The sequence below is a fragment of the Leptodactylus fuscus genome, chromosome 2, assembly GCF_031893055.1.
Source record: "Leptodactylus fuscus isolate aLepFus1 chromosome 2, aLepFus1.hap2, whole genome shotgun sequence".
Classification (NCBI taxonomy): Eukaryota; Metazoa; Chordata; class Amphibia; order Anura; family Leptodactylidae; genus Leptodactylus; species Leptodactylus fuscus.
This window is the reverse complement of record NC_134266.1, coordinates 205,406,129-205,432,395: the sequence shown is the minus strand read 5'-3', so window position 1 is coordinate 205,432,395 and position 26,267 is coordinate 205,406,129. Positions and strand designations below refer to the sequence as shown.

General features: G+C 40.9%; 1 protein-coding gene across 1 annotated transcript in view; it reads left to right on the top strand.

Annotated features, from left to right (window-relative positions):
- Nucleotides 1-13,884, top strand: part of TDRD3 (tudor domain containing 3) — a 224,731-nt gene extending 210,847 nt beyond the window's left edge. The window contains exons 13-14 of the mRNA XM_075265433.1: nt 12,319-12,443; nt 13,643-13,884. Coding sequence (XP_075121534.1) covers nt 12,319-12,435 — 117 coding nt within the window. The 3' untranslated portion in view covers nt 12,436-12,443; nt 13,643-13,884. The remainder of the gene's footprint in view (nt 1-12,318; nt 12,444-13,642) is intronic.
- Nucleotides 13,885-26,267: the final 12,383 nt, after the last annotated feature.

The following is a 26,267-nucleotide window of genomic DNA, read 5'->3' as shown; positions in this document are numbered from 1 at the left end:
ACTAAAAATGGGTTTAATGTTGTAAGAGGAACCTTTTAGATGACTTAACCACTAGCTCCAAGTACTCTAGGTTGAAGATAATCCGGTCGGAATTTTTTTGTTTGTTTGTTTTTAAAATGTAGATTGTGAGCCCCACACAGAGCTCACAATGTTCATTTTTTCCCTATCAGTATGTCTTTTTTGGAATATGGGATGGAAATCCATGCAAACACGGGGAGAACATACAAACTCCTTGCAGATGGTTTTTTGCACTTGGCGGGATTTGAACACCAGGACCCAGCACTGCAAGGCTGCAGTGTGGCCCCCCGGTCGGAATTTCCGAGATTTCTAGATGCTAAAGTTAGATACGCCCTTAAAGTATATATTAGGAGGATTTTCCAATAAGGTGTTTGTTATCATAAATCTAGAACAAGGGATTTGAGACTCTCTTTTGAACAAAGACTGACATATATGGAGACACATTATATAGAGACACCTACAAACGCGAACCTGTCTGAGTAGACTGGGGTTGAGTCACATCTTAAATATTTTATGCAGCAAGCAGCTGAGAATTAGGGGGGCAGTACACGACTGTTTCACTCATGAAACACAGTCCGAGTATCAGCCAGATTTACTAGCTTGAACTTCATACTGGGAGCGGGAATCCTAGCAGAATAGTTAACTACGATGCCAGGAGTCTGCCTCCCAGCAACATACTGTCCAGTATCATTTATAGTACAGGACGGTATGTCGCTGGGAGGCCAGAACCCCTAGTATCGTAGATAACTAGGATGCTAGGAGCCCCGCTCCCAGCACGAAGTTCAAGCCAGTAAATCTGGCAGTCAGATGGACTGCGTTTCAGGGGTACTCCCCTAAGAGATATTTTGAGGCAGTAGAAGGCACAGGCCTCTTGTTGGCGCTGAAGATTAAGGCACACACTGAATTCTTCCACATAACCGTTCTCTGGTTTATGATAACCCCAATATCCTTAATGTCTTGCATGCTCTCGGCCTCATGAGGATAAGGCTGCCATTTAGGGGCACTAGCCTTGGGATCTACAGTATATACCCAGTTTGACAGATGCTTAATGGGCAGATTTAAACAAGCTCATTACATTGGCAGTAGTGGAGGATGCGTTCAATATGTTCCCAAATATGAATGCCTCTGGATACTGTTGGCATTTTTTCAAAGGTATCAGTATTTTCTATTGCCCAAACTGCTTACAGTTATTGAAGCAGCCACAAAGTAGGGCAAATTTTCACAATCTATGTGAGAGGTAATAGCAGTAGTATTTCCAAAACTAGGGTAAGGGTTCATATTAATACATCTTATTGTTGTCCATAGGCAACAGTAGTGTTGGGGTGGAATACTTCCCCGATACACCAAGACCAAATGGAATCTATGCCAGAATAGTCAATGACAGTCAATTTGCAACACTTGTTTTTGAACATGCAATTGAGCGAGAAGAGAAGGGGCAGCACGAACGTCTTCTTGCTTGAAGCTGCCAAAGGTTGTGACGGGCACCCAGTGAAGATACTTTTGGAGTGATCCTGAGGGTCATGGGTTTTGGACGATAATTCCTGACATCGGTTCAACTGGTATATACTTCCCTATCCACAAAAATTAGGGCAGTTCCCTGGGACCTGACAAGGTTGTCCTCTATCCACCTTTCTATTTGCCTTAAATTACGTAAACCACATACTGGTGCAATTTCTAATTATACTGCAAAAGTGACAAATTCTAAGAATTCCCTGAATTATTGGAGGATGAAAATCTAAAATGATTTTACTTTGGATTATTTGTACTCAATTTTTTCCCTTGAATGTTGTTGGTATTTTCTCTCTTTGAAGATACATATGAAGGAATGAATGGTATAATTTAATGTACAATGTGTAATATTATGAGAAAAAAAACTGAACTATTATTTTTTTTTTCTGTGTAATTTATGTATAACTGTTGTCATTTGGGATCCATACAGTCCCAATCAGCATTTATCTTCCAGGTTTTCACAATGATGAGACAAATTGTTCACTAAAGATAGAAAATCATGTTGCTTGTTAGAAATTTTAAAGGGAATTTATCATGTATACAATGGGGACAACCATCTTTCCTGAGCTGATGTTCAGATATTGCATAGCTTTTACCTTACATTGTAATTCCACCCTTGAGGATAACTCAAACTGTAATATAACAATCTCTAATAATAAAAAAAATATATAGATATAAATACTACTATTTTTCCCATATGCGTGTGTGTGTATGTATGTGTGTATATACACTCACCGGCCACTTTATTAGGTACACCATGCTAGTAACGGGTTGGACCCCCTTTTGCCTTCAGAACTGCCTCAATTCTTCGTGGCATAGATACAACAAGGTGCTGGAAGCATTCCTCAGAGATTTTGGTCCATATTGACATGATGGCATCACACAGTTGCCGCAGATTTGTCGGCTGCACATCCATGATGCGAATCTCCCGTTCCACCACATCCCAAAGATGCTCTATTGGATTGAGATCTGGTGACTGTTGAGGCCATTGGAGTACAGTGAACTCATTGTCATGTTCAAGAAACCAGTCTGAGATGATTCCAGCTTTATGACATGGCGCATTATCCTGCTGAAAGTAGCCATCAGATGTTGGGTACATTGTGGTCATAAAGGGATGGACATGGTCAGCAACAATACTCAGGTAGGCTTTGGCGTTGCAACGATGCTCAATTGGTACCAAGGGGCCCAAAGAGTGCCAAGAAAATATTTCCCACACCATGACACCACCACCACCACCACCAGCCTGAACCGTTGATACAAGGCAGGATGGATCCATGCTTTCATGTTGTTGACGCCAAATTCTGACCCTATCATCCGAATGTCGCAGCAGAAATCGAGACTCATCAGACCAGGCAACGTTTTTCCAATCTTCAATTGTCCAATTTCGATGAGCTTGTGCAAATTGTAGCCTCAGTTTCCTGTTCTTAGCTGAAAGGAGTGGCACCCGGTGTGGTCTTCTGCTGCTGTAGCCCATCTGCCTCAAAGTTCGACGTACTGTGCGTTCAGAGATGCTCTTCTGGCTACCTTGGTTGTAACGGGTGGCTATTTGAGTCACTGTTGCCTTTCTATCAGCTCGAACCAGTCTGGCCATTCTCCTCTGACCTCTGACATCAACAACGCATTTCCGCCCACAGAACTGCCGCTCACTGGATGTTTTTTCTTTTTCGGACCATTCTCTGTAAACCCTAGAGATGGTTGTGCGTGAAAATCCCAGTAGATCAGCAGTTTCTGAAATACTCAGACCAGCCCTTCTGGCACCAACAACCATGCCACGTTCAAAGGCACTCAAATCACCTTTCTTCCCCATACTGATGCTCGGTTTGAACTGCAGGAGATTGTCTTGACCATGTCTACATGCCTAAATGCACTGAGTTGCCGCCATGTGATTGGCTGATTAGAAATTAAGTGTTAACGAGCAGTTGGACAGGTGTACCTAATAAAGTGGCCGGTGAGTGACAGAAAAATCTGTCTTTCCATTCACTTAAATAATGAATTGTGATCTAAATGAATTGTGATCTAAATAACCCTGTGAGATTTCATTGTATCATCCAGACATCCGTTCTATTTCATCCTTTCACAACTGAAAATAAGTTAATTCATAGCTAAATGGATTTCGAAAAATTGGAATATGTCAAAAATGTTATTTTTCTTTAGTCTGTATATATGCAGACACAACAAATAGACTAGACTTGAAGAGTAATTATACTGCTGTAATTGGGGTTGGGGGGATTTTGTCACTCCATGGGGCTCCATGAGCGCTCCACTGTGCAAAGGCACTGGCTTCCTAATTACATCATGGAAGTCAGATTTGCATATTCTTCCCATGTTCCTTTACACAGTGGAGCTCTCATGGCTTAATAAGACTCTACACACTTGAATGGTGGTTTCTCCCTATGGAGTGACGATATCCCCCCAACCCTGTCTAAGCCTCTCACCTCTGCCAGGTCAGGCCTCTCTGCTCCAAGCTGACGAGATGCAATAACATCGAAACAGCTGTCCTTGGCTGAGAGACTACCTGGTAAAATCCCAACATCTTTGCAAACAAAGGCCTCTGAGAAGGTCGGCATGATGTTAAAGGGAGTGCCCTCTATTGGTTTGCTTGACTGATGCTCTGTCTTCCTAATTAAATCATGGAAGATAGACTTGCACATTCTCAGTCAGCGCCCTCTATTGGTGTGCATGCCTGAGGCACTGACTTCCTAATTACATCATGCAAGTCAGATTTGCATATTCTTCCCATACTGCTGTAATTAGTGAGTATAATTTTAGAAAAATGGCTTTGTGACTAAAAGCAGAATATTCTTCATGCCATAATTCTAATAATCAACACTCATACAACAAAGGCTTAGAATAAGCTAAGTATAAATCTGCATTGAAGAGGTTGTGAAAACTTAAGGGGTTTTCTCATAACCATATTTAGTTTTTTAGACAGTTGAATGTTAATCAGTTTTGCATATATGAATGATGAAAAATTTAGCTGAATTTTAAAGATCTTCTCAGACAGTGGTAACCGTCTGTTGTCTGTGTTGTTAATAGATACGACCATGAATGCAGGAAATCTCTGTGGTGTACCACTTGTTAGAAACCCTGCCATGATTTTATTACTTTGCCAGGCTATCAGGCAGGATCACTACATACATGAGCAGATAAGACTAAGTTCACATCTGCGCCTGGATTCCGTTCGGGCTTTCCATTTCCAAATCCACTTATAAAAATGCAGAGAGAAAAGACCTGCAAGTAGGACTTTTCTTTCTGCATGTTTAGTGCAGAGACTCCGTTATAGTCTAATGAGTAATCACTTTTTATTAGATTATTAGAGAAAATATTTTAAGCTGCAAAATTTTTAATTTATATTTTCAAAAAATTATTAAACTTTTATAACAAGGTCTCTGACACAAGGGTCATAGCGTTGACTGCTGAACTGCTGTCTATAGAGAAACTTACCAGCCAGTGTTTAGTTCTCCGGTAGTGCCACTACAGGGGAAATACAGCCTTACACAGAGGAATCAGTGGCCTGTCCACGTAATACCCAAATGCAAGTAGTCCTTTAAAGCCTGAGATGTTTACTGTCTGCTCTAGCTAAAAGAGAGCTCCAATTCCCCTGAAAAGATGAGGGAGTGACTATTATATTCTTTGAGATTAAAGGGGTTTTCCAGGCAGAAAATGTTTTATATATATATATATATATATATATATATATATATATATATATATATACACCGTATATACTCGAGTATAAGCCGAATTTTTCAGCCCAGTTTTTGTGCTGAAAAAGCCCCCCTCGGCTTATACTCGAGTCAGCAAAAAAAAAAAAAAAATTATTTTTTTTTTAGGAGGGGGGGGGTCTATGACCAGCCGCAATATTAATGTATAGAATCTTCCATAAAATAGTGCAAAAGGAAAAAAAAAAAGATTTAAAAAAAAAAAAAACCAAAAGTTCTAAATCCCTCCTTTCCCTAGAATACATACAAAAGTAGAAAATCACTGTGTAACACATACACATTAGGTATCCCTGTGTCTGAGAGTGCCCGGTCTACTGAATATAGGGTATCTGCAGTGCTCCTGTTCCATTGGGAGGGGGTTAATAGGAGCACTGCAGTTTCCCTATATTCGGCCAGGTTGAATTCCAAGTGGGGGGGGGGGGGGAGACAAAACCCAGTCCTCAAGCTCAGGGAAAGGGCAGACGGACAACCAAAACAGCCCCTCCCCTTTCCCAGCACCCAGCAACTACTGCACCCAAAAACTCCCACCATTTTAATTTTTGAAATTTTCCAGTAGCTGCTGCATAAACCCCCCCCCCCCCTCGGCTTATACTCGAGTCAATAAGTTTTCCCAGTTTTTTGTGGTAAAATTAGGGGGGTCGGCTTATATTCAGGTCGGCTTATACTCGAGTATATACAGTATATATATATATATATATATATATATATATATATATATATATGTGTTATACACTCATCGGCCACTTTATTAGGTACACCTGTCCAACTGCTCGTTAACACTTAATTTCTAATCAGCCAATCACATGGCGGCAACTCAGTGCATTTAGGCATGTAGACATGGTCAAGACAATCTCCTGCAGTTCAAACCGAGCATCAGTATGGGGAAGAAAGGTGATGTGAGTGCCTTTGAACGTGGCATGGTTGTTGGTGCCAGAAGGGCTGGTCTGAGTATTTCAGAAACTGCTGATCTACTGGGATTTTCACGCACAACCATCTCTAGGGTTTACAGAGAATGGTCCGAAAAAGAAAAAACATCCAGTGAGCGGCAGTTCTGTGGGCGGAAATGCGTTGTTGATGCCAGAGGTCAGAGGAGAATGGCCAGACTGGTTCGAGCTGATAGAAAGGCAACAGTGACTCAAATAGCCACCCGTTACAACCAAGGTAGCCAGAAGAGCATCTCTGAACTCACAGTACGTCGAACTTTGAGGCAGATGGGCTACAGCAGCAGAAGACCACACCGGGTGCCACTCCTTTCAGCTAAGAACAGGAAACTGAGGCTACAATTTGCACAAGCTCATCGAAATTGGACAATTGAAGATTGGAAAAACGTTGCCTGGTCTGATGAGTCTCGATTTCTGCTGCGACATTCGGATGGTAGGGTCAGAATTTGGCGTCAACAACATGAAAGCATGGATCCATCCTGCCTTGTATCAACGGTTCAGGCTGGTGGTGGTGGTGTCATGGTGTGGGGAATATTTTCTTGGCACTCTTTGGGCCCCTTGGTACCAATTGAGCATCGTTGCAACGCCAAAGCCTACCTGAGTATTGTTGCTGACCATGTCCATCCCTTTATGACCACAATGTACCCAACATCTGATGGCTACTTTCAGCAGGATAATGCGCCATGTCATAAAGCTGGAATCATCTCAGACTGGTTTCTTGAACATGACAATGAGTTCACTGTACTCCAATGGCCTCCACAGTCACCAGATCTCAATCCAATAGAGCATCTTTGGGATGTGGTGGAACGGGAGATTCGCATCATGGATGTGCAGCCGACAAATCTGCGGCAACTGTGTGATGTCATCATGTCAATATGGACCAAAATCTCTGAGGAATGCTTCCAGCACCTTGTTGTATCTATGCCACGAAGAATTGAGGCAGTTCTGAAGGCAAAAGGGGGTCCAACCCGTTACTAGCATGGTGTACCTAATAAAGTGGCCGGTGAGTGTATAAAGGTCTGTTAGTGCTAGTGATGGGTTAATAAATACACCCATATAGCTTTAGCAGTTATTTAGCCTAGCTATCCCGCCCATTACTAGCCCCTCCCATTCTCCCCATCTCCCTGGCTAAGCTATTCCACCCATTTCTAGAAGAGGGGGAGGACCCATTCCCCCGGACCCATGAAGGCTTGGTAAGTATTGCAGGGAATAGGGGAGGGGGAAGAGTGATGGTGACGTTCTGTTTTGGAAGTAGTGAAACGGAACGTCACCGGATGATTAATTGAAGTAAATTAGAAGTTAGGTGGGGGGAGAGAGTTTAGTTTAGGGGGTAATTATCAGTTTATCCTGGACAATCCCTTTAAGTTGGCAGTCTGATGTTCATTACAGGTAGGGTTTTGTTACCAATGATAACTGTGCAGTGTTAGGTAGATAACTGACGTTTAGTAATTCTTGCAGAAGACTGCATTAGGATTTTATTAGCAGCACTTCTATGTAATGGTATTTTCTATTAGGTGTGCACATTACTGAAAGAAGCCACTTGTATTGTATTTAACTGTTGCTCAAAAACGAAACTGCATTGTTAAATTTACTTTTTATAAAAGCAAGCACATAACATTTTTAGGCTACATTTGCAATAGTGCATGGCCTACAATGTTCTGTTCCATTACAGGAACAGAAAGACAGAAGTAAATGAATCTCTGGATGTTTTTAATAACAGACACAAACGGAGTCCCATTGTCTGTAATTTATAATCGATTCTGTGATGGAGATTTAGCTAGATAAGGCTGTAAATAAACTATTATACATTTAAAGTCTAGGAGACATATATCAGGCAACTTTTAGGCCCCTTGATTGAACAGCTTGGACCAGACATGCTTTCACGATCCCATTCATTCAATGAATAAGGGTTGGAGAAGCACAGCGTCAAACCCAGACAGGAATAAGTCGGCTCCTGAATTTTGTAGCCCGGATTGTCGGCCCGCACGTGTAATTCTGTAATACGTGGTCATGTGCACGGGCTGTCAGAAATGAATAGGTCAACGTACTACTTGGGAAAAACCTGGATAGCACACTGAACTAGCACACACTCGTGTGCAAGGGGTCTTATACGGCAGTTCCTTAAAGAATAGCAAAAAGAAAATTAAAAAGTTCTGTAAAAATAAATGAATATTGGAGTTACAGGTGTACAAAAATATTACTGTCATTTGCAGAATTGTCATGGAGAAAATTTTAAAAATTGAATTTGCCAAATTCAGTATTTGCTTACCTGCCTTGAATAGTGGAAGTTATTGGAGTATATGAGAGAATGTTATAAAAGTTCCTAAAATGCTAAGTGCTAAATAAACATACTGCCAAACAGTGCATTTGCATTGGGCCTTATGTTACCCGACCTGAATCAAGCGGGACAGTCTTGCCTTTTGGATGCTGACCCACTGTTCTGGGCAGCAGGTAGCAATTTCAACTCGTTCTGCATTCCTAGGATGTAGATAAAGCTGAATACAGTGGTGGAACACGAAACGTTGTGCTCTACCACTCAGGCTTCGGATGATGTCTTCTGTGGCAGGAAGGGGCATTATATGGGGGTTACTTTAGGGGACACTATCTTGTGTGGACAACATGATGGGATGTTAAATTATGTGGGGAAGCATTTCTGAAATTTTTGAATGGAGCCCCATTAATAAATTAAGACTGCCTGTGAGGTAATGGTGTATCCATATAGGATGTATGATACTGTACAGTTCGCAGCACTATTTTACTCCATCATCCTTGCAACAGATGAAGTCAGACATTGCATATTTGCCAACAATTGTATTACAACAATGTACAACACAACAGTGCGCCATTCAGATGAGGCTGAAAAAAATATCTGTGCAGAACCACTGGCATGCTGTGCAGTTTTATAGTGAGCTTTTTGGTTGCTAGGTGTTTACAGAGGAAATACATGGTTTTTATCATGATTTTTTATTTTTATTTTTTTAAATGTAGATTGTGAGCTCCATATAGGGTTCACAATGTAAATTTTTTTTTTCTCTCCTATCAGTATGTCTTTGTAGAATAGGAGGAAATCCATGCAAACACGGGGAGAACATACAAACTCCTTGCAGATGTTGTTCCTGGTGGGATTTTGAACCTAGGACTCCAGCGCTGCAAGGCTGCAGTTCTAACCGCTGAGCCACCGTGTTACCCCCAGTTTTTATCATGTTTCATATGTACTTCATGCACAGCCAAGTAAGGGGATGGCATGGTTCTCCTAGTAATAGGCTATAATGCTGTATGAAACTTACAAGAGGCCAAATACAGGCTATAGAATAATTCTTCTTTTTGTATCTGCAGTATATCTAGATTTGTTAGTACATAGAGACATAAGGGCTATTTTAGACTTTTCCTTCCAGCTTTTTCCCTGATGCTATCTCACCCAAGTCAAAGTAGAGTAGATTATGTGATGACTGGACTCTAGAGATTGGCTTTTCTGCTGGTTGTTAGATTTGTCCAGATTGACTGTGATACTGCGCTGTCTGACCTGATTATGTCTGCATTCATATATTACGCTACTGTACTCTGAAATGAACCCAGCACATTGAACTTGGTTCCCTCTTTTTATTGGCATTTGTGTCTCTGCACATTATCACTATATCTATTATTCTCACATAAAAATGTCCACATGTACACGTGATCTTAAAAAGGAGGCATTTCAGAGGTCAACATGGCTGAAAAAAGCATGCCATGGTCTTCCTTTCTGCAAAGTTTATCGGTTTACCATAGAATACATAAAAGCACAGTAATGTTTAGTGGTTGTGTTGTAGGATTTAATGTAGCATTCAGTGCATTAGACACTCCGCTGCTGACAAGAGTGGCTTGTGAAGGATTAGTTACTCGAATTGAAATGTTGAAGCATAGAATTGTAATTTTATTCATGTGTTGCACATACTAAACTTGGATGCTTAAAAAAAAACAAAAAACCTTAAAGCAAAGCTGTTTTATATTGGTCTGTCTTTCCAATTTGATTGTTCTTTAACACGTTAATGGCATATGAGATATTAATCCAAGAAGACTAAGTTTACAACACCAACAGAAATCTAATATTATTATTAATACCTTCTAGTCTCCAAGTGGACATGTTCTGTTCAGTGCACATATAGGGGTTCACAATCTACATTTTTCCCTATCAGTACGTCTTTGGAGTATGAGAGGAAATCCACACAAACACGGGGAGAACATACAAACTCCTTGCAGATGTTGTCCTTGGCAGGATTTGAACCCAGGACTCCAGCACTGCAAGGCTGAAGTCCTCAGTGCTAACCACTGAGCCACCGTGTTGCCCCCAGGGCACTTTATTTTGACTTATGTAATAATAGTCGTATGGAAAAGTTATCTTTCGTTAATTGCATTGTTAATTATGACATTTGTGACTTGACAATCCCCTTCATTGTTCTAAATGTGTTATACTTGATGGAAGATTTGTGAATTGATAAAAAAAAAAAAAAGTTCAGGTTTGAGGTCCTTTAAAAATAAGAATACATGAGGGGCAGAGCTGACTTGTAATTTTATTCCTTGTGCAAGGATTTCACAGATTGTCTTCTGTATTTTTCTAGATCGTTCTTCTGCTATGTCCAGATCTGCATTTTGAGCCTGTGGTGCAGAGTCGGTCTACAATTGCAGACTGACATGTACTGCAAGCCCAACTTTTTGTCTGGCAAATGTCATTAAGAAAATGGCAGCTACCTGTCATACCCCATAATGAGCGATGTCCCTTTGATACCCCTGTTGTCTCTCATAGAACAGATCCATCCTTAATGTTTAATCTGTTCTTCTGAAGGTTTCAGAATATTTCCATAAAATTGGCTACCTAAACTGAAAAATGAGCCCAGAAGAACTTTCCGTCCCCAAGTTCAAATACATTTGTAATGAATTATAATTCCAGTTGTCCACATCTCTCTTCTCATTTGGTTTCCTTCTCTTTGCAGCAAGCAGTCAACAGCTCAAAACATACGACTTGAAAACTATTCAAAGACTTGAATAAAATGGTTATTGCTCAGATCCAGACTGACCATACCCCCACCTCCTTCCTCAGTAATAACATTCAGGCTTACTGTTCCTCCACTACAACCCCCACCCATCATGAGGCTCACCATACTCAAATAGGCCAGGACTTCTTGGCATCTTTAGCCATGACACCTATCTATCACATGATCAAAGATCGCCATGTCACCCTGCAATTCAGTCACTAACATCAGTAAATTGAGTCACATTGTGACTTACAACACAGTGAAAGTAGCTGTATGACCCTAGACTTGTATACCTCCACCCCCATGGTTCCTTCATCCACATGGCTTATTGTTTTGCGTTAATCCCACTCATCACCATCTTCCATTACTTTCCCCCACCAACCCTCCAGTCAATTCTTTACAGCCAAAGGGAGCACTGCCAGAAAAATGTGTACCTCCAACCATGACCAAAAATCCCTTTGTGAACCCGGCTTAAATATCTTTTTAGGCCTTATTCTTTTGTCTTGTCATATTCCGCAAAATATTTTGCATTTGCTGTGCCTGTAATTGTAAGGTGCTTCTACAGGCTAACCTTTGAAGGCGTTGGTCATGTTGGGTCATGGTCGGTCATGGTCGGATATGTGTTTTTCTTTGCTTATTACTCTTTTGTACTACTGTTGTTTATTCTTGTTGTAAAAGGACAGTGGAAAACAAAATGCCTTTTTAGAGCAAAGTAGCTTTCGTAGTTATGGGAAAGCATACGGTAGATGGTTATGATGTTTCTCATCCCCTGGCTGAACTTCATATGTCAACCATTCCAACTACGTAAGATGTCCTATTGATCTTGTGATTTTTCCATAATTCCAAAACTTTTCCCCTTTTGGAGACATTTATCACAAACTTTTCTGTGTTCATGTGTATTACTAATATGTAAAAAACGTATGATCATAAGTATGCTTTCTAAGAATGAAAACATCCAGCGACCACAGGAGTGCAGTAACCAATGTTACACGAGATGTCCTGTACTTGCTATTGGTTTAGTATAAAAAAAAAATGCAAGTACATGTCTGTTATGGTTACTAATATTATAATTAGTGTGAATATATACTGAAAGAATTAATAGTTTTCTATGTATTGTAGGAAGAAGAGGGGGAATATGGAGATTCACTTGATTTCCGCAGAGGAGGTGACGGACAACCAAGGAGATCTACTAGACCAACTCAGCAGTTTTATCAACCACCCAGAGCACGGAACTGACTTTTAAGGTAAAGAGCTTAATACACTGCAGTAGAAACTCATTGTCTTAATATTTGTATCCTCTAATACAATTTACGATTGTAAAAAAAGAGAATATAGAGAAACTAAAATATATTTATCTAGTGCCCTTTAAGGCTAAGACCACACGTAGTGAAAGCAATAGGAATACAGCAGAAAGAAAGAAATTCATGTGTTTTTTTCTCACTGCTGTTCCGTAGCATTTTTCATTTGGTATGGGTAAGTCTATGAGGAAAACATTTTATCTGCATTTCACACGTGAAATTTGAAAACACTTGCTTTTTTCCCCCACTGTGTTTCTCAATCAGCCAGAGACGCCATGTTTCTGCAATGTCTGGCTTAGCCTAAAGCTGTTATTTTTTCCTTCAACCCAAACTGTTTATCCTGCCCAGACAGGCTGATTTAATAAACTTCTATTTAGACACACTGATGCAAGGGAAGCTGTCAGCCACTGTGTGTGCATGGGACAAGCAGGAATCTCTCTGTCTAGCGTAGCATTCCGCTTCTTGCTCAGAAATCTTATTCCAAATCTTGTCAATCTATATATCACAGAATAGTCGTCCAAGAAAAAGTAAGACGGCACAGACAACAATCCTAAATTCGTATGTCACTTTTGCAGCACATAGAGAGACCTTCTTCATCTCGGTGGTGCTCAACCTTTTATAAAGACAGCCAATAGTGCAAAAAGGGTTTGGCCACTCATGATAATATGATAAAAACTTCCTGCTTTATTCCACTGTGGTAAAATAGAGAGCGGTGCCAGCAGCTTTCCGGCGATAGCTTTTTTGCACACTGATGCACTTAGTCTGGCCATGCTACCGGGACAAAACGTACCAGTGCGCGAAACCGTCGTCACCTGAAAGCTGCTGGCACCTCCCTATGCCTGCTGGTTGTATAAATGGAATAAAGCTGCACATTTGTATCATATAATGGTGAGATCCCCCTCTCTTTTTGCTTTACTGTTATTGCATTGTATATCACAGGAATTAGTTTATCTCCCTTTGTCATATTCCAGTCTCAGTTATCAAAAGTCCTTAATCTAGGCTGTTCTGTATGAGAATAATCTGATGGTCCGGCATAATACTAGCGTTGCCAATGGATTTTGGCTGTTTTGTACTCTGGCAGTTTATTGTGTTTTTTGCCATTTCAAGTTGTGTTATCTCATCTAATGATTGTTTGTATCAACCAGATCCACCATGAGGTTCTCGCAGAAGAAAGGAATACTGCTGCTGTTTTTGCGGAAGTGGCATATTTTTCTAAAGAATTGCCTTGCACTGTGGTATTAATATTCTTATTGTGAACAAGACTTGGGGTCTTCAGATGCGAGTAGCAACAGAATTTTGCCATCAGTCATTAGTTTAATAATTGATTTTTTTAAGCGATTATGATTTTCTTGTTTGCATCAATAAAACCACAGTGCACCCGAGCCGTGTCTCTTCATCATTTCAGCAGGGTTTCTTCCATCCAGGTAGAATTGTTTCCAGAACATCATTTTCTATATTTTTGGTTAACCAAATGTAAGAAACTGGTTATGGCAAAGGACAATTGGTTTTTCTTCCCTCCTCTGTGGGATTGGTACAGAAGGTTTTCCTGCATTATTAAGTAAGCACAAAAACTTTTCGATCATGAAGGTTTGTCTGCTGGGATGCCCACCAACCAAATGAAACGTCATAGCTGTGGTTAATGACCTTAAAAAGAATCAGGTAAAAAGTGCTGAAAGAGTGTTAATTTATATATATATTTTAGCAATACCCACAACTTCATCCGCGACCCCCTCCCTCCTTGTGTGACCCACCTGCAGCGCGGCTATGGCCCCTCCCCTATTGCCTTGCAGCTGCCGCTACCACGGCCTCCCTTTTCTCCCCCTGCTGTGAAACCCTGGCTCCCCCTTCCCCCCCTGACACCCGGCCTCCCCTCCCACTTCCCTTGCCCCGCCTTTACCCACGACCCCGTGCTCCTCCCCCTCACCACCCCAGTCTCCCCCTCTTCCCCCCCTGACTTGTACCATGACTGCGGCCTCCCCATGCCTCCCAGCCCCCCCCAAACCCCACTCCCCTGGCTCCCCCCACTGTGACCCCGGCTACCCCCCAGCCTCCGCCGGCCGTGCTTTCGGGGCTCGCAGTTGGAAAACCTGGCATCTGACGGTGATGTTAATGCGCCTATCCTTCTTTCCAGATGCCATTGGAGGTATGTGTCAAATTTCACTGTAATCCTTTGGCGCACTTCTGCGTGATTCGGGAACAAACATCCAAACACACAAACTTATGTGTGTGTGTGTGTGTATATATATATATATATATATATATATATCTATATATATATATATATATATATATATATATATATATAAGAAGTGCTTTGTAAAAAAAAAAAAAAAGCATCCTGTTATGGCCAATATTTTTAAAACCTGGATAACCATTTTAACATGGCAGCAACCAAGATAATGATCTCCTAAAAGTTACAGGGAATGTTAACAGCACAGCAGTCCCTACTGTATAACTTGGAGTTTACTAGAGAGATTCTCAGAATTTACCCCATTTGCCCTCCACTGTGTAGGTGCCTTCCGTGACTGTGGCCTTGCTGTCATCAAACTTTATTTGGCTCTGGTACTGGCTGATGTGTTGTTGGCAGGTACTCTTAGTTGAGTATCAGACTAGGGTACCTAGGTCACACCAATAAAAATGTACTATGTATGCCCACTTAACACTTACAAGCATATATTACCTGCCCTCATGTGCAGATTCCCTAAACTGTACCAACACGTTTTTTCCAGTATTATCCAGCAGAGTATCCCTAGACTATTGCTGTCTTGTGAGTCCCTTCAGTAACATTCCGACTTAATTCTTGCCTTAGACTAGCGCTCGCAGCTCTATGAGATAGGGATGTCTTTTTAGACAGCAGCAGGCTGCTAGATAACTGGTGCTAGGATCCAGTCACTTGTATCACTTGTACCAAGGGATGTGATTTGCAGTAGAAAGCTTGTATATTAAGATGGATATATCACTGTAGTCCTCCATAGAGATGCATTTGACTGCACACGTTTTCTCCATTCTCCTCTGCTCAGTAATATACATGCATTCACATATAGCAATATGAAAGCATTTGCTCACCCTATACAATGTTACAAACAACTATTCTACTCAAGTGTTATTAGCAGCCTTTGTAAGATTTCTAAATGTCTTTATAGGCTTCATTTCTTTATGCAAGGTATAAACAAAGGAAACCGTCTTAAAGCCATAGATAACAGTAATTGTGGACCCTGCCTCTAGGGAGATGGGATGTAGAAGAAAACCTAACATTGTAATTACCATGGCGTGCTTATTCTTAAGGCCGGCCAGCAGAAGACAAATAAATGATCCATTTATTGTGTAATACATTAATAAGACTATGAGGTATTCACAAAACAGATTTGCTTATAAGCGTTCCCAGAATTCATTAACTTCTTTTGGATTGTTTATTTAACCACTGACCATCAATATGTAGTTCTACTTCCTAAAAGCCAGCAAAGGAATACATCTACTGTTTTATAGGGTTTTCTGTCTTATAGCTATTGATGAACCTATCCTTAGGAAAAGGGGATTGGTATCAGTTTGGTGAGGGCCCAACACCCCCGACCGATCTTCTTATACTCGGAGCCCTGGGTGCTGGAGTGTATGAAGCAAATGGGATAATATGTCTCCTTAAAGGAAGTTTGTCAGCAGAATGAACACGTCAAACCCAGCCCTACAGATAGATACAAACAGCATGAAAAAAAAACACTCCACCTAGTAAAGATTATGAAAAAGCTGCACGGGCACTAACCCCAGACTGCAATGGAGTCAGTGATACCCAATCAAAAAGAATGTGTCCAGCATGCCAAGAGTTAAAATATAACTTTTACTTCATATAAAAATTAAAAAGACGATCTGTTGGCAATGTTCTTGTATCCTGGACGAACAATGTAAGTTTGTCTTTTTATATGAAGTAAAAGTTATATTTTAACTCTTGGCATGCTGGACACATTTTTTTTTTTCACTGCAGATAGATAGATTAGTGTCACCTGAGACAAACCGTTTTCCCCTTCCGAATCTTTGCCTCCCTTACCAAGGTATCAGTTTTTTTTGTCCATATGCATTTTAGCGTTTTGGAGCAATGAGGGCATTGTCATTGCTCCATAGAGGTAAGCTACAACAACCTTATTTGTCTATGTGCTCATTTGCATATTACAAGAAAAAAGTGATATCTGTATCAGAGGCATCGCTAGGGAAAAAAATGCATTTAATTCAGGTGATTCTAAACTTTGAGGCTGGGCTGTTAACAGCCTCTCTTTAAGGAGATTGAAGAGACAAGAACTTATAAACCATGTATTTCTTGCTAAGGATTATGGGAGAAGCAAATTTAAATCCTTCTGTTCTAGTACCACCTTTTGGAAGGTAGCTTCCTATAGATCAGTGGTGTCATACTCCCTTACACAAAGGGCTTACATCAGCTTTTTGGTTGCCTTCATAGAGCCATTACTAATTCTGTGAATTCCACATCTTCTTTCTCTCTCTAGTTTGGTTAGTTGCGGTGCCTAGTAGTAGCTTATGGGGGTTTTTTTGGCCAACGTAATAACTTGTATTTCTTTCCTTGCTTATCTCTATCTTATAAAAATGAATTTCTGTCTGTCTGTCTGTTCAACCAAACGACTGGACCGATCTTCACCAAATTTGGCACACAGATACTTCAGGTGTCCGGGAAAGTTTAAGATGAGAACCCAACTCACTCGGACGTACCGTTCCAGAGATACAGCGTTCCAAAAACCCTGACCCCCCCATTAGCCAAAACAAACCTGCAAGTCTTCTCATATTCCAACTGCCATACACATGGTCACTCCACATGTACAATCCAACACTGATATCAAAGCTGAGATACATGCATTAGAGGATTAGATGCACAGGTCAGCACACAGTATTATATGTTAGAGGATTAGATACGTGCATCTGCACACATTTCCACAAGGCAAAGGGTTAGATACGCACATCTGCACACAGTTCCACATGACAGAAGATTAGATACATGCGTCTGCACAAAGTACCACATGCTGGAGGATTAGATACACAGGTCAGCACATAGTATCACACGGCAGAGGATTAGATATACAAGTCTGCACACAGTTCTATACACCAGAGGATAAGATGCGCGCATTTGCACAAAGTAACACATGCCAAAAGATTAGATACGCACGTCTGCACACAGTTCCACATGCCAGAGGATTAGATACAGGGGTCTGCACAAAGTACCACACGCTGGAGGATTAGATACACAGGTCAGCACACATCACACACCAGAGGATTAGATACTCACGTCTGCACAAAGTACCACACTAACGGAGGATTAGATACTCACATCTGCACAAAGTACCACACACCGAAAGATTAGATACGAGCATCTGCACACAGTTCCACACGCCAGAGGATTAGATACTCAAGTCAGCACATAGTATCACACACCGGAGGATTAGATACGTGCATCTTCACAAAGTACCACATGCCAGCCGGAGGATTAGATACGCGCTTCTGCACACAGTACCACAAACCAGAAGATTAGATACGCACGTCTTCACACAATACCACACACCAGAGGATTAGATACGCGCCACTGCACACAATACCACACGCCGGAGGATTGGATATGCGCCACTGCACACAATACCACACGCCGGAGGATTAGATATGGGCCACTGCACACAGTACTACATGCCAGAGGATTAAATACACAAGTCAGCACACAGTATCACACGCCAGAGCATTAGATACAAGCGTCTTCACACAGTACCACACGCCGGCCGGAGGATTAGATATGTACGTCTGCACGCAGTACCACACTACGGAGGATTAGATATGCACGTCTTCACACAGTACCACATGTCAGAGGATTAGATACGCACCACTGCACACAATACCACATGCAGGAGGATTAGATACGCATATCTGCACACAATACCACACGCCGGAGGATTGGATACGCGCCAATGCACACAGTTACACACGCCACAGGATTAGATATGCACATCTACACACAATTCCACATGTCAGATGATTACATACACACGTCTTCACACAGTTTTAGACGCCAGAGGACTAGATACATGCATCTATACACAGTTCCACATGCCGCAGGATTAGATACACCCATCTGCGCAGTTCCACACACCGGAGGATTAGATAAGCACGTCTTTACAAAATAGCACACAATGGAGGATTAGATACACGCCAATGCAAATAATTCCACATGGCGGAGGATTAGATACGCACTACTGCACACAATACAACAGTGGGAGGGTTAGATACACGTGTCTGCACACAGTACCACATGCTGGAGGATTAGATATGTGCGTCTATACACAGTTACACATGCCAAAGGATTAGATACGCACGTCTGTACACACTTCCAGACGCCGGAGGATTAGATACGTACGTCTTTACACAATATCACACAATGGAGGATTAGATACGCGCCACTGCACACAATACCACACGCCGAAGGATTAGATACACACTACTGCGCACAATACCACACGGGAAGTGTTAGATACACGTGTCTGCACACAGTACTATACCTCAAAGGATTAGATACGTGTGTCTGCACACAGTACCACACACTGGAGGATTAGATACACGCGTCTGCACACAGTACCACATGCTGGAGGATTAGATACACAAGTCAGCACGCAGTACCAAACGCAGAAGGATTAAATACGCATGTCTTCACACAGTACCAAGCATCAGAGGATTAGATACACGCGTCTTCACACAATTTCACACACCAGAGCATTAGATACGCACCACTGCACACAATACTACATGCAGGAGGATTAGATATGCTCATCTGCACACCGTTCCACACGCTACAGGATTGGCTATGCGCAACTGCACACAATACTACACGCCGGAGGATTGGATATGCACCAATGCAAACAGCTACACACACCACAGGATTAGATACGCGCATCTACACACAATTCCACATCTCGGAGGATTAGATTTGCATTTTCACACAGATTTAGACGCCAGAGGATTAGATACGTGCATCTATACACAATTACACATGCCACAGGATTAGATACACCCATCTGCACACAGTTCTACACGCCGGAGGATTAGATACACAATACCACACAATGGAGGATTAGATATGCGCCCCTGCAAACAATACCACATGGCGGAGGAATTAGATACGTGCGTCTATACACAGTTACACATGCCAAGGGATTAGATACGCACATCTGTACACACTTCCACACATCGGAGGATTAGATACGTACGTCTTTACACAGTACCACACAATGGAGGATTAGATAAGCACCACTGCACACAATACCACACGCCGAAGGATTAGATACACACTACTGCGCAAAATACCACATGGGGAGGATTAGATACGCGCAGCTGCACACAGTACCACATGTTGGAGGATTAGATACACAAGTCAGCACACAGTATCACACGCCGGGGGATTAGATATGAGCATCTGCATACAGTACCACACGCAGGAGGATTAAATACGCATGTCTGCACACAGTACCAAGCGCCAGTGGATTAGATACATGCGTCTTCACAGAGTTCCACAGCCGGAGGAATAGATATGCATCACTGCACACAATACCACACGCCGGAGGACTGCACACTGCACAGAGTACCACATATTACAATTTTACTCCAGGTTTCCATAGCAATCCAGCCATTTTTCTTCACTGCCTTATTTCAGCTTTAAAGGGGCAGGGCACTGTGGATGACAATGTTACACACAGCTTTACTCCAGGTCTCCATAACAACCGATCGCAGGTTTTTCACTGATACACACAGCTTTACTCCAGGTCTCCATAACAACCGATCGCAGGTTTTTCACTGATACACACAGCTTTACTCCAGGTCTCCATAACAACCGATCGCAGGTTTTTCACTGATATCCGAATTGAGATACTTATGGAAACAAACAAACAATATACAAAATACACCAGTGCAAAACTGGACAATTCTTATGGGGCCACTACACAAACAAAAAATGAAATATACCCATGCGAAGCCGGGTCCTCCTGCAAGTATTTAATAAAATCTCTATGTATTCTAATGCAGAGGCAATGTGCTCACCCATATCTGAGAATTCGGCCTGTGATAACATATGACTATTTGCTATCAGTTTTTCAGTATAATCTAATTGAACCATAAAATATTGATAGTGATTTTTTTTTTTTAAATATCAAAAATCCTAATATGTGTAAAATAAAAACTTGGTTTGAAAATAGGTCATTTTCTGGTGACACATTTCTTTAAAAAACACTGTACATGGTGGATGTTGGGTAGAGATTAAGATGCTGTTAGCAACTAAGTCTAGATAAGGCAGGATAGTAACAATGCACACACAGATAAGACTATTGGGTTCGTATCTGCGCCAGAGTCTCCACAGAAGAAACCGTCGAAAATCAGTGGAGAGAAAAGTTTGGAAAAGAGGACTCGACTCAGGGGGCTGTACTAAATCACTTTAGTAGTCTATTGACAATTCTTTCATCCATTTATTGCAACTGCCATAAAGCACATACACTGTGAGACAATGTGTGTCTCTAAAATTATTGTGCCATGAGCACTTTTAGGCTGGGGCCCCACAGGACGAAAACGCCATGGGAAAAATTGCAGCGTTTTACAGTAATGGCAAAGTGGATGGAATTCTAGTTAATCCCATGCCCACTTTCCAGTAAAAACTGTGGCGTGGACCGGCAGTTTCCCCATAGGTATAATTGTAACAGAAAGTTTGCGGAGGAAAATTCTGCCAACTTTCTGTCTAAAGCGCTGCAGGAAGAACCGCAATGCGTTGCCACCGTGGTTTTTCCTGGAGCGCTTTACTGCTGCAGGACGTCCAGTGGGGTCTTGCCTTACAAATGTTTGGAAAAAAAAAACATGATTTGTGTTCTACAAATTTACAGATTTAGCAGCATGACATCACACAACATATTCATTGATGCAATTGTTTAATGTGTCATATCTCAAGGTAAAGTTTAAAATTTGTACATCTATTTGATGAGATTAACATGAAATGTTTTCTTTAATGCTTAGTTAACACTCTGACAGCAGGATTCAATTTGGTTAAGTAAATGGACTCCTGATTAGAAATTTTCTTAAAAGTATTTGTTTCAAAAGCTATTTTGACACTGCATGCTGCATTCAGTAGTGTTGACATATCATTATTACAATAGAACTCTATGTAAAACCACCAAAGTGAAATATAAAATGTTTAATTCTTTCATGAAGCTGAGAAAACCTAGAATTGAAGGACAGTTCCTCATCATTCATTCATTCATTTTACCAAGTGATTTGTTTAAAGTTGGCCACCTTAGGACAGAATATCCCAACTTACTTCTACATCATGATAGACAACCGCAAATACTACAGCTGCTGACATACTACCATTATTCTAGACAAGCTTTATACACATCATCTACTTTATAATATTGGGTTAATGTGGCCCCTTTAGGGTATGTTCACACAGAGTTATTTCCAGGTGGACTTTTTGACGCAGGACCTATTTGCAGGCAAATTCCGCCTTGCAAATCCCACTGAAATGTATGGGAAGTTTTTTTTCAGATAGAGGAAAAAAATCTGCTACTGACTCCCATTGAAATGATTAGGAAGCATTTTTTGAGGCAGCTATTGCCTCAAAATCCACCTGCAATACCCGTAGTGAGCTTGACAGCCATACACTCTTAACAGGTTCAACTTGCTAAAATGAAATCCCTTAAAGAATTTAGAATTAAATATTACTAATTACTGATATGTGAGATATATGGAGGTAATAAGTAGGTATCTTCATCACTGAAGTACTTTATTAGTATCTTCATATGTCTCACATAGTAGTAACCCTTATGTAAAGCACATAGGGGTTAAGGTGAAGGATATGATGGGGTTAAATGCTATTAATGTGCGGCAAATGGAGTTACTAAAACTAAATGAATAACTCCAATTGCCTGACATTAATAGTCATAGTAATCCAGCAGGTACCTGGTATTTTCTTTTTTTACTTTGCCTTTGCTCGGATCTTCCTCTGCTCTCTCTTGTGTGCAGGACGGCAGGCAGGGCCCGGGAGCTGTGTAGTGATAAGCTCCGCCCCCTGAGCACATCTCTCATTGGTGGGCAGAGGGCAGTCGGAGAAGGGGGAGCGTACTGAGCGCACTGAAGGGACGCTCCCCTGCTGCAGGTCCTGTCTGCTGTGACAGTAAGATGTACCACGCTTGCCTAGGGTTGCTGACCCCTTCCCTATGGTTTACTAAAGTGATATGGAGACTGCTCCATTCCCATCAGGGACCAGCTGTGTTATATAGTGGTTACACACCAGGAAAGGTGAAATTGGTGCCTGCACGGATCACAGCTTTTAACCCTCTAGATGCCTTGGTCAAATGCAACCATAAAATCTAAATAGCACCTCATGGGCAATGCCATATTGGGCTTGATCGCAACTCTCTGGAATATCATTGCAGTTGCAATCAGTTGCTGTAACAGCTGGAGCCTATTGAAGGCTGCCAGGCCTGTCATTACTGAGCTTCTATTTGACGCTGCTATAGGCATTATGTAATAGAAGTGAATGGATTCTATAGCATTCTATAATAAAGTTGTATTGTAGTATATTGTATGAGTGATCAGACCCTCTGAGAACTGTCCCCTAGGAGGTCTAAAGAGAAAAGTCAAAAGTGGTTTTAAAGCTATAAAAAATATATTAAGGTTTAAATCTCCCTACTTTCCTTAGATTATATATAAAAATTAACATAAACAAATTAGGCAGCCCCGCAGCTGAAAATGTTCAAGCTGGAAAAAAATGCTGTGCTTTGATATCAATCAAAGCACCAAGCATTGCCATCCATTTACTACACCGTGAACACCATAAACACAAAACCTGTAAGAAAATGGCATTTTTTTTAGTTTTTTCCAAGTCCACACCATTCAGAATTTTTTCAGCTTCTCAGTACTTTATATTGAATATTAAGTGGTGGCATTTTAAGGTAGAATTTTGGCACAGCTGCTGGTTAACACATGGTTGTCTGCAACTAGCTTAAGACATTGTTCACATCTGCATCGGTAATCTGTTCATGGGGACCCTCCAAACCGACTATCGAACGCATTGGCAAGTGGTGTACAGTGAATACACATGGACCCCATAGACTTTAATGGGATCCGTGTGCTTTCCACAACAAATCATGCGGACAGGAAAGTAGATAGTGAACTGCTTTTCTGTCCGCATGTTCCATACGGACAAAGCGTGGAAAACACACGGACCCGATTATAGTCTATAGGGGACCCGGCTATAGACCAACACAAAGTAACAGACAATTGTGAAGTGGAAGGAAAATGATACATGGGTTTGAAAATTGTAAATACAAATCTGAAAGTGTGACATATAAAAGTATTCAGCCCCCTATATCAATACTTTGTAGAGTCTCCTTTCACTACAATTCCAGCTGCAAGTCTTCTGAGTTATGTCTCTACCAGCTTTGCACATCTAGAGACTGAGATTTTTGCCCATTCTTCGTTGGACGGAGAGCGTCTGTGAACAGTAATTTTCATGTCTTGTCACAGATGCTCAATGGGATTTAGGTCTGGACTTTGGGCCATTCTAAGACATGAATATTTGACTGGCCTTAAAAAAGAACGTACATTGTACTAAGCACAATTGTACCTTCGGTAGTCCATCCGAAATAAATATATAAATATGAAAATAAGGTTCAAGGGCAAAGAGCATGCCAGGTCCTCCAATGGCTCAGTACTCTGGTCTAAATTACAGATGCTTTGGCACACCTCATTGCTCTTGAACCTCATTTGCATATTTCTCATGGGAACAATGTGTCTGCTGGATTATCCTAAATTATGATGGTGATCAGTATAATGTCCCAATATAGTGCGTGCCGGATGGTTTGATATTGAGTTTTCTGGTGACAAACTTACTTTATGCTTTGTTCTGACAAATGGAGAAAGAAACTGCTCTGTCAATCTTTGTACTTTGTGTAATTGAAGATTCAAGGTAGAGACATTATATTGAGGAGAAAGAAAACAATGTGAACATGAGAAGAAGAATATGATACAATTAAACAATATAAAGCAATTCCTCCGCTTAGTAAATAAAAAAATAACATAGTAACTGAGTTATTTTTTTTTACTGCCTACATTTCCTATTTATGTATTTAGTTTACTTTATCATTTTTACTCTTGATATAGTCTTGGATTAAAAATCTCCTACTGTCTTATCTACAGCATCCTCTATATTATTTGTACAGATTGCAAACATCCCACGTTACCTGATCCTGCAGTCAGGGCTGAGACAAGAGATAGGCAAAGGTAGACAACTGCCTAGGTCATTCCCCTGCCAATGGGAAGCGGGAGCCCTGCTATCATGCACCATGAGTGTCCTCTTAGGATACATACACAGGTGCAATTGCTAAACTGAGCAATGTCACCTATGAGGAGTGTTGTAAAAGAGGATGGATATAATAGTGATGATGAAACAATACGGATATAGGAAACCGATGCCTCTGCACAAGGATCATTTTCGGTAGTGATCTCACAACAAAGGGGTAGTGACTAAGCAACAATACAAGAACAAAAGTCACGGTAACATCGCAATGCAGATATGAGGTCACAAAATAGTCATTACAAATACATTTATAATAAGTACAGTGCGGTTATTACATGTAATGATGTCACAGTATGGAAGTAATATATACACTGATATTACAGTACAATAATAATGCAGTGATGTCACAGCTCACAGGTAATAAACACAGTTATGTGACAGTAAAGCATCCCTTTATAACTGCAAGGACACATGTCCGTGTTCTCCATTTCTGATACACTGCTGAATCCAATGATTAGATTTATTTAATTCAATTTATTGTTTCATGTTCTATTTCAGAAATTCTTTAATTGCATTATCAGAATTTGTGTTGTCCAGAATTCACTTTTAATACTTGTGCTTTGTTTTTGTGGCATTCACTTTGTATTGCAAAGGACATGGCAATTTTGTCAATACAATTATGGCAATACCATATTCATACTGTTTGTATTATGTTTTCCCACTAAAGTACCTATTTACCTTGGGGCACTGCATTCTGACATCCATCACTTTTTACATTTTTTGTTGATGGAGCTTTTTGAGTTCTTTTTTTGCAGGGCAAGTTGCAGTTTTTCCTGGTGCCAATTTTTAGTAGATTCATATTTCTGACATTTTATTGTTTTGTTTTTTTGAGGGGGGAGGTTAGGAGGCCAAGACACACTAATTTGTTCATTGAAGTAATTTATTATTTTTGTAACAGCATTCAATGTACAGGAAAAATAGCATTATTCTTGGATAGTCTGGGCCTAAATGCATACAGAGATACCGAATATGTTTATTTAGATTTTATTATTTATCTATTATATGATTTATACTTTTGTTATCAACTTTTTTTTTTTCTTTAAACTGTTCCACATGGAGACTTGTACTATGATCACTTGATCACAAGGCCTAATACGCATGTATTGATGGCAGATAGGAGATGACTACCATGGGAAGCCTTTGGATTCAATAACCTCACCATGAGAGCCAAGGGATTGACAAACAGAGCTTCTTCCCCTCCTAACCACACAGATGCCGTGATCACAATATCTGTGGGCTTAATCTGGCCGAGTATTTTCCCACTTTGGCAGCTAGTCCTGAGTTCCAGCTGAATACAACCGGAACCCATTTTGATATAGCAAAGGGACATTACCATACAGGCCTGAAGCCTGCTAGGATTAACATCAGATCCCAGAGAGGTGAGTAACACTGTTTATTAT